The sequence below is a fragment of the Octodon degus genome, unplaced genomic scaffold (assembly GCF_000260255.1).
Source record: "Octodon degus isolate 3935 unplaced genomic scaffold, OctDeg1.0 scaffold00263, whole genome shotgun sequence".
NCBI lineage: Eukaryota > Metazoa > Chordata > Mammalia > Rodentia > Octodontidae > Octodon > Octodon degus.
The window spans coordinates 1,557,546-1,567,297 of NW_004524839.1; the positions used below are offsets into that span (position 1 = coordinate 1,557,546).

Sequence of the window (9,752 nt, forward strand, 5' to 3'; positions counted from 1 at the left end):
CTAGGCAAGAAAAAAACTTCTTACACTATACTCATAGGGCTTTGGAGCATTAAGAACAGAGATGAGTCATTTTAACAACCATGAACTTTTATTAAACTTCTAGCCAAATATAACAAAATAACTTTTCTTTTATAAAACAATTAAAACACTTAAATATTTACAACATTGTTTTTAAAAGGACAAATAGAGGGAAGAATGAAGAAAAGTATCTAAAAGACAACTTCAAGCACAGAATAAATATAACATTGATATGTCTGCCTGGCCCTGGTGTTCGCTACCAAAGTGCCAGATCCTATGCCTCACAATTATCCAGTCAAAATCTCATCCAGCAACGCCATCTCCAAGGGGGGAATTTTGGCGACCTCAAAGAATGTCCTGCAAAAGAAAGAAGGTTCAAGTCAGTATAAACGAGGCCAAAGCTAAACAGACCCCAAATGGAACAAGTGTAACATAGAGCCCTTGGTTTTATATCTTGGTTAAACCCAAAATTAGAAAGGAAGACGAAAAGTATCTGAGACCATTTCTTGAGAGTAGTCTGAGGGCAATGTTTTAAAGTGTCCCCAAGAATGGGCACAAATCTAACCTCAGCTGTGGGTTGGTACTTACTCTTGAGAATACTTGTTATACACAGTCTTGAGCTTATCATATTGATGGAAGGTCAGCAAGATGCTCAGCTGTCTAACCAGAGGGTGAAGCTCAAAAGTTGTGTAGCCACTGCAATACTCTAAAAGAGGAGCCTAGAAAAGGAAGCATGAACTGTGAAGTGTACCACAGAAAACATACACCCCCACAACCTCTGCTGTCCCAAGCCCAAATTTGCCATCTGAGATTCAGGCAGAGATGATATTTAAAACATTTGAAGGATTCATATCTGGACTAAGTTTCCACCAAAATATTTAACAATGACTATATCTATATGTGTAAGATGTTAGACTCCATCACAGGTGTTCATGTAAGCTGAAATCCATTACAGTTTTAAATCACAGGATTTTATAATTTAATCACTTTTAGGCACATAGCCAATGGCCAAACAAACCCCAGAAGAAAATTTAGATCTCAATTTAGCAGTTGACAGAAAATAAAAGCTGCTCCTCACATGTAGCTTTGAATGCCATTTAACATATACATTTTTTTCAATGAATTGTAAGACTGCCCATTATGTGGCTGAAGCAGTATAGTAATAATTAAGAGTAAAGTTTCTGGAAGCAATCTGCTTCAGTTTAAACTCCAATTCTAACCCAGGTATGATGATGCACACCTGTAATTCCAGCACTTAGGAGACTGAGACCAGAGGATCACCATGAGTTCAAGGCTAGTCTGAATTACATAAGTGAGATCCTATATCAAAAAACAATAAATAAATACTAGTTCTACTAATAGTGTGGCCAGCAGCCAGTGATTTAACTTCATGATGCTTCAGTTTCCCAGTCTGCCAAATAGGGATCATTACAATAACTACATCATAGGAGTAAATGAAATATATATATATATATATATATATATTAGAACAGAGTCTATCATTTAATAAATGTACCCAAAATATTAGCTAGGATTAATATTACTAAGCGCTGTGTAGGATGCTCGGAATACAAAGATGAATAAGGTACTGACTACCCTTTAAGAGTCCAGTCTAGAGGAGATAGAGACATCCAAACAAAGGCTACAAAATTTATGGTCAGTGCTATGATGGAAGTGAACACGGACTACTTAAAAAGACACATGAACTCTGGCTTAGAGTCATAGAAAGTTTTATAGAGTGGGAAGCACATCTGCAGTATTACTGAAAGTCAAGTAAGAGTTCAACAGGTAGGGGGAACATGGATTTTTTTATTTAGCCAGTAGTTTCCTAAAACTACCTTACTTTTCCTGAGCTTTTTTTAAGTATCTTACCTGATACTCCAAACATTCTATCTAGAAATAGGGATGTGGGTTAAGAAGCCTATCAATTTTTTATATGATTCCTGAGACTTCTGCAGGAAATCCAGAACTCCCCTTGAATACTGTTTGGAAATCACTGCCATAAAGGTCAGTAATTGGCATCCTGAATAGGGACTAATGCGGCATAGTGGGCACGTTAAGTAAGATTAGACAGTGCCACTATGGTAGTACAGACCCTTAATGCTTCACCTTGACTGATAACAATAGCCTACTCACTGTTCGCATTTGTATAATCTCCTTCATCTAATATTCCTTCTATATTGTTATAGCAATACTCAGTACTATTTCCAAAACAGACAAAAAGGAGCACGTCACCTTCCTGTTTAAAAAGCCCTCATTTAAAAAAAATTAAATAAATAAATAAGTAGTCCTTATTGCCTTAGCATAAAATGAGTCTCTTCTGTTTATCACACATAAGAGCTAAGAATCTATCCCCAGCACCCTATTCTATTTTCCACACACAAAAGGTAAAGGGAGTTCAACATCCCTCACAATCTGGATACAACTTTCCATTCTGGTCTCATCTCAGCATTCTGTTAAAATGTCTTATGCTCATCCATAGAAAATGTCTTACTGTGCATCAAGCATATCACATTTCTTCCTGTACAGAAAAGATATCCAAAAACTCTACCAAAGGATTTGCAGATTGAATAAAAAAAAAATTAGTAGTGTAGTGGGATAGTCAACACTTAAAAATCAATGGCATTCTTTTCTTTTGTGTGGCCAGCTCAGCCCATCCTGGGGGTGGGGATGATGTGGCATGTGGTGCCAGGGATTGAACTGCAGTCCCTCTGCTTGCCTAAGCTTGCCTAAGCAGGCACTTTAGACCACTGAACTATCTCACCAGCCCCAATGGCATTCTTTTAAACACAAAATCTCACTAAGAGGGAAATTAGGGAAACATAGTCTTTCACAACAGCATCCAAAAAACTGAAATATATCTAATTAGGACTATATATCTAGGAATATATATATAATAAAGAGATCTATACATTGAAAATTACAGTACTCTGAAAGATCAAAACAGGTATCACAAAATGGAAAGATATCACTTGTTCATGGGGTAGAAGAACCAACATAGAGAAAATGGCCTTATTCCCAAAATTTAATGTAATCCTAATCAAAATATTTTTAATAGCATACCTCACAGAACTAGAGAAAATATTACTAAACTTATTTGGAACTAGACGAGATCTAGTATAGCAAAAGCAATTCTAGGAAACAAAGAAAAAGCAGGGGGCATCATAATCCCTGATTTGAAATTATTCTACAAAGCCACTATGATAAAAACAGCATGGTACTGGCAAAAATATATATACCCAGTAATCAATGGAACAGATTCAAAGATACAGAAACAACTACAAAAACACTCAGCCACCTGATCTTTGAAAAAGGAGTCAAAGATATTCACTGGGAGACAGAAAACCTCTTTAATAAATTATATTGAAAAAGCTGGCTTTCTATACACCAAAAATCAACTAGACCTATATCTCTCACCATGCAGTAAACTCATTTTGAAATGTATCAGAGATCTAAATATTAAAACAGAAACACTAAATCTGTTAGGAGAGAGAATATATAGAACACTTGAAAGTATAGGTGTAGCCAAGATCTCATGAACAAAACCCAGATCGCATGGGAAATAATACAAAGAATCAACAACTGGCATGTAATCTTATTAAAAATGTGCACACCAAAAAAAGTCACCAACAGAGAGACAAGACAACTCACCAAGTGGGAAAAATTTTATCCAGTTGTCCCTCAGACAAAAACACTAATATCTAGAACATATAACAAATTGAAAAACCTCAGCCCCCACCACAACAAATTTAAAGACCCAGTCCAAAAATAGGCATCTGAGACGAACATGCACTTTGCAGATGAAGAAGTACAAATGCCAAATAAATATATGAAAAAATGTTAAACATCACTGACCATTTGAGAGATGCACATTAAAACAGCACTGACATTTCATCTCAATCCAGAAAAATGGCAATTATTGAGAAATCAACCAATTAACAAATGCTGGGGGCCTATGGGGGTAAAGGAACCCTTTTCCACTATTGGTGGGAGTGCAGATTTGTGCAACTACTGTGGAAATCAGTGTGGAGATTCCTCAAAAAACTAGCATCAGAGGTACTGTCTGACCTAGCAATTCCCTTTCTGGGTATCTTCCCAGAAGAATTAAAAACGTCATACCACAGCAACATATGTGTACCATGTTTTTAGCCATACAGTTTGTAATAGCTAAATCTTGGAAATAACTGAAATGCCCATCAATCAAGGAATGAATTTTAAAAAGATGTGTTTTTATACAATGGAATACTATTCAGCCATAAAGAAGGAAAAATTTTAGACATTCCTAGTTAAATAGATGCACCTTGAGACCACACTCTTAAGTGAAAGAAATCAGACACTCATGTGTAAATGCTGTATTGTTTCTTTGGTATAAAAAACCAGAAGTGTAAATAAGGCCAAAATATATAATAGATATTGTAAAAAAAGAAGAAATTTTTCAAAAGAAAGAAGAACTAGGGAAGGGGAAGGAAAAAAAGGTAGAGGCAAAAGGATACGAGAAAGATAAAATGGAACCAAACTTTGTAAGTAAGGAGGATAAAAGGGGTTGAAGGGAAAAGAAATTGAAAGATAGAAAAAAAGAAACCGGGGGCTATCATGTATGGGTATAGGTACAAATTCCTTATGATGAATGTGGTCATTATGTATATCTAAATTGTACCAAGAAACTTAATTTAAAACTCTAAAGTATTTTTAAACGATTCATTAGAATAATACTGGCTAAATTTAAAAAATTATAATATTTATAATTAAAAAATAAGTTGTGTTACACACATGTAACTACTACCCAAGATGTTTGTAAACTGCATAAGCTACAAATGTGTACTAATAAAAATGTCTCGTATCATCATAGGTAGGATCTTACAAGTTCATTGGATTATGAGGGCTTATAGTTGACTTGATGTTAGGAAGCAGGGTCTGGTCAGATGAGACAGGTCACTGAAGGCATGACCCTAGAAGGGCTTATCTCCTTTCTTGTCTACTCCTTCAACTCTGATTTCTGGAAACCACAATGTAAAATGCTTTTGCTCCTCCATTCCACTGTGCTATGCTGTTCTGCTCTAGAGCCAGCTCACTGTGGACTGAAACATAAACCAAAATAATCCTCTCCTCTCTTAAATTGTGAGTATCAGATATTTTGTCCCAGCAATGAGAAAGATAGTTAGTAAGACAGTCACCAAGAGCTACTCACAGTCACAGTTTATACAACCCCTAATCCTGTCACAAATACTTACGTGGTTTTTTAGTTTCTTCATGTAGAGGGCCAAGAGAAAAGAGGCAGCAGCTAGCTTGGAAGCCCTAACATGGACATAGTCATACTTCTGCAGGGTCATCTCACAGATGAATCTAGACAATGTCAGAGTCTTCATGCTCACACTGAGACACTAAAGACAAAAAAAGGCTTGTTCAATAATAAATTCAGAGAATAGTACCAGGTAGAAGACTCCATCTTGAATTATCCCATCCCTAATGTAAACTTTGCTTGAACATTATAGCTCTCCTCACACCGGACTCACCCTACAGTCCTCTTTACAGAGAGATTTTGAAACTAGCGGTGAAGTCTGTAATCATTAGAATTTGAAAATAAAAATTATCAAATTTGCCCCCTCCCATCTTCCCTTTCTGTAGAAGACATCCTTGGAAAAGTCCAAGTTTCCAACTGTGACTTTGTACCTCATTCTACCCTAAGAAGTATTCCTCTAAAACAACCCTTTTCCTTTTCTTGTTTGAAAAGAAAATGTAGCATATATCATGCGAAAAATGCACAGCATACACTTGTAGGATATAATTAATAATTTAATGCAACCTCCTCTGTAAGCAATATTCAAGCAAGAAAGTGAGTATTGTCAGAATTTCGCCAAAACTTTTCATGTACCCTTACCTGATCAAAGAATCAATTCCCCCCACCCACCTCTGCCTTTATCCCAAAAGTCTTAGAGCACATTATGGAAATCTGCAATGTGCCCAAGAGCATTTGTAATGAACTGCATCCCCAGCATTCCCCTTTTAATTTTGAGATAGGGTCTCATTAAGTCAGTAGGGCAAGTTGAGCTCAAACACGTGATACCTCAGTCTCTCAGAGTTTTGGGATTACAGGGCTCTGCCACCACACTGGACTTACACTGTCAACATTTAGGTTAGGAAATCAGCAGCGTTTCTGGATAGAGATGACTAACAAAGAAAGAGAAAAACAAACAAGTTCCACCTCTCTCTTACCAGAGCATATCTGCGCAGAAAATGATAGGCAATCGGAATGTTGATGTCAAAATTGAGAGTCTTCAAGATGTTGATTTCCATACCAAGCATCTCCTGTCGTTGATACATATCCTCACAGATATATAGGAATTCATTCACACCAGGTGGAATGATCTCCTGAGGGTGAGAGGAGAAGCAGTGACAACCATGCAAAGTGCTCTATCCTCTCTGATTATAGATGGAAGGTAGAGGGGAAGGAGGGTGAAGGATAGGAGGCAACCACATTGCCTGTCACACATTTTCAGGGAAGCTCTAAAAGCCAGCTTTAGATTAATCTGATTGTTTCAGCAGTAAAACAAAACCAGAGAAATGACAGCGAGCCCTGCTGTAAAATTACCACCACCAGACAGCAGAAATAGCCTAATGGTATGGATTCTTACAGTACCAGAAGCAACATAAGGGTCACAGAGCTTGAAAGCAGCAATCTTCCCTCCTAATGAGAACCAGGAATTTGAGATCTATGGTCTGTTCTGGAAGAGGGAAAGGGGCTGCAGAAAGCAAAATGTTACAGATTACATTTAATATGTCCCTCCAAAAATCCCATGTTTTCAGAGGTAGGGATTTGGGAAGGTGATAGAATGATGAAAACTATATACTCATCAGTGGACTAATGTGCTATTAAGAGATGAGGCATGCTCATGGAAGGATATATATCATACCATCAGCCTCTTCTTCTCTAGATCTTTCCTTTTCTCTTGCTCTGACTACCATGAAGTGAACAGTTCTCCTCTGCCATGCCCTGTGCCATGTTTTTGCCTAATCTTAGGACCACAGCAATGGAACCAGATGACCATGGACTAAAACCTCCAAAACTGAGTCCAAGTAAACTTTTCTTCCTTCATGTTGACTTTCTCATCTGAGGGAGCTAGAGACTTTCTCATCTGAGGGAGAATGGACATGGGGCAGGACAGGAAGGTGCTGAGTATTAAAGGTACCAGTATTCTGAGAGTGTTTTCCCATCTCCTGTCCTCTAGAGATTGAAGCTTGGATTTCAGGAGTCCATTGGAGGCAGGAAAACCCCTGATTCTCTTCTGTCCATCTCTCTTCTCACACAGTTTGATATCACAGACTAGACCAACTTGACATTGTAGAAAAGGATACTGAGGTCCAGCGAGGGTAAGATACTTGGTCAGGCTCATATGGCACTCCTTCCTTTCTTCTCTACTCATCCTATTTCCAAAATTTCCCTCCTAAAAACATTTTGGTATTTTTCAATTCTATGAGAGGAAGACACTCCTTCTCCATGGGATTTAGCAGGGGCCCTTCATTCTGGCCAGCAGAGGACAGATATTCCTGGTTTTAATATCTGTTATGAAATCCTCCCTTTCCTTTTCTTCTTCCTCTATTCTCCCTTATTCTTTCTATTGACCAGGACTCACTCCTGAGGCTAAGGCATGGGATATCTCCAGGGATAAGTCATAAGCATGAGCAGGTATAGGGGGATGAAGTGGAAGGAACAGGTATAGAGGGAGGTGACAAGGGTTCTGGCAGGGGAGGGAGTGAGGGAGAAAGATGAGAAAGGAGGGAGGACGCCAGTATATGAACTTCTCATTGCCACAGGAAAGCTCAGTCCATTGCTGGGACAGAAGACCTAACACAAGTAAAAAGGGCAGAGTTTCATTTTGACTCATCGTTTCAGCGGATTCAGTCCATACTCAGCTAGCTCCAAGGCAGAAATGGGGTACAGCAGAATAGCATGGCAGAGGAAAGCTATTTAACACATGGCAGTGAGAAAGCAGAAAGAAGAGGGGAGACAGGGACAAGAATATACCCTTCCAAGTCATGCACCAAGTGATACACTCTTTTCAACTAGGCCACACATTTAGAAGTTATACACTGGAAATATTTTAGATCTAAACAATAATGCTCTGCTTCTGGCCCCCTAAAATCTCATGCTTTATTATACAAAATTCATTTAGTCCATCTCTAAGAGTTGCCAAAGTCTTAGCAGTTCCAGCACTGATGAACAATTCAAGTCCAAAATCTCTTCTGAAACAAAGCAAACTTTATCTGTGAGCCCCTAGAAAAATACAAAAGTTGAGCACTTCTCAACATACAATGGCACAGGGTCAACACCCACATTCCGAAAGGAAGGAATAGAGAAACAGACAGAAATCACACCAATGTAAAAATAAAACCCAGGCACATAAAACATTAAATTCTATAGCTGCATGTCCAGCACCAGTGGCAGGTTTTGATGCAATGTGAGCTTCCAGGGGCTTAGTCAGCCTAGTTCCTATGGCCTTAGTGGTTGCAGCTCACATGGCTTCTCTCTTAAGCTGGGTTAACTCACTGCCATCAGCATTCCTCCACAATGTTCCATGCTCCTGGCATCTCCAACTTCCTAGGGTCTCCAATGCACCTTCAGCTTCACTCTCACAGTTTTATGTCCTGCCCTCTGATGAGCTCCTGACAGGGACTGGGCCCCTGTCGCAAATTTTTGCCTGGCCCTCCATTCCTTCTTCTGAAATCTGGACAGTTGCCTTGACTCTGTGATCCCATAACTTTTACATTCTAGGTGCCTGAAAACCAAGCAACATGTAAGTAAGGCAGTTTGAGCTGTAGCCACCCTCCCTTGAATCTTGGTCATGGCACATTCAGAGTGCCTAGATACCTGAACTCTGGGATATACTTCACTAGGCAGCCCTGAGTAAACAGACATCCCATGGACACTCTTCTCAAATGAAAAGTTTATAGTTTTACACTACAGAGCCTAGGATAGTTTGGGTCTTCCTGATTTCTGAGTTAACTCTTAAAATATCTTTCTTCTTGTCCCTGTACAAAATACTTGGCTTCTTTTTAATATTAAACTTTTTAGCAATCATATTCTCATTTACCCCAACTTTATAAGCAATTACTTTCTGGTAAAACTGCAAACTTTATAAATCATATCATGCACATTTACAAATTCCCTATGATGAATGTTATCATCATGTATATCTAAAATGCACCTAAATTTTTAAAAAATAAGGGGCCGGGGAGATGGCTTAGTGGAATTAGTGCTTCCCTGGCAAGCACAAGGGCCTGAGTTCAATCCCTGGTTCCACCAAAAAAAAAAATCATTCAGCTCCACAGTTGGCTTCTGATTCTCACTAGACCTGGCTAAAACCAGCTAGTAGTATCAATACCAGAGCCTATACTTGGAGCTGACTTAAAATTTTCTCTGCCAAATTAGTCTGGTACCCTTAATCTCCATCTCCCACAAGATCTCAGGACATAAACATAACATAGACAAAATTCTTGCCGAAGTGTAACACACACGGCCTTTAGTCTACCAGTGGAGCCCTTGTCCCAAACTGAAACCTCTTGAGTTTGGCCTTTACTGTCCACATGTCTATTAGTATTCTGGTCTCTCTAGCTTTAGTCACAATTCCCATCAATCTCTGCTTTTATAATTTCAGAACTTCTCTAGCCTATGTCTCCAAATCTTTTCCAACCCCTCTCACAAACCATTTCCAAAAACTTCTAAACTACATCATGAG

The 9,752-nt window shown here is 38.5% G+C and overlaps 1 protein-coding gene across 1 annotated transcript in view; it reads right to left on the reverse strand.

The window, feature by feature from the left end:
- Positions 1 to 305: 305 nt before the first annotated feature.
- Positions 306 to 9,752, reverse strand: part of Ccnb3 (cyclin B3) — a 75,239-nt gene continuing 65,792 nt past the window's right edge. Inside the window, exons 9-12 of the mRNA XM_004646291.1 lie at positions 6,232 to 6,387; positions 5,250 to 5,399; positions 607 to 737; positions 306 to 375 (exon numbers count right to left, since the gene is read on the reverse strand). Coding sequence (XP_004646348.1) covers positions 306 to 375; positions 607 to 737; positions 5,250 to 5,399; positions 6,232 to 6,387 — 507 coding nt within the window. The remainder of the gene's footprint in view (positions 376 to 606; positions 738 to 5,249; positions 5,400 to 6,231; positions 6,388 to 9,752) is intronic.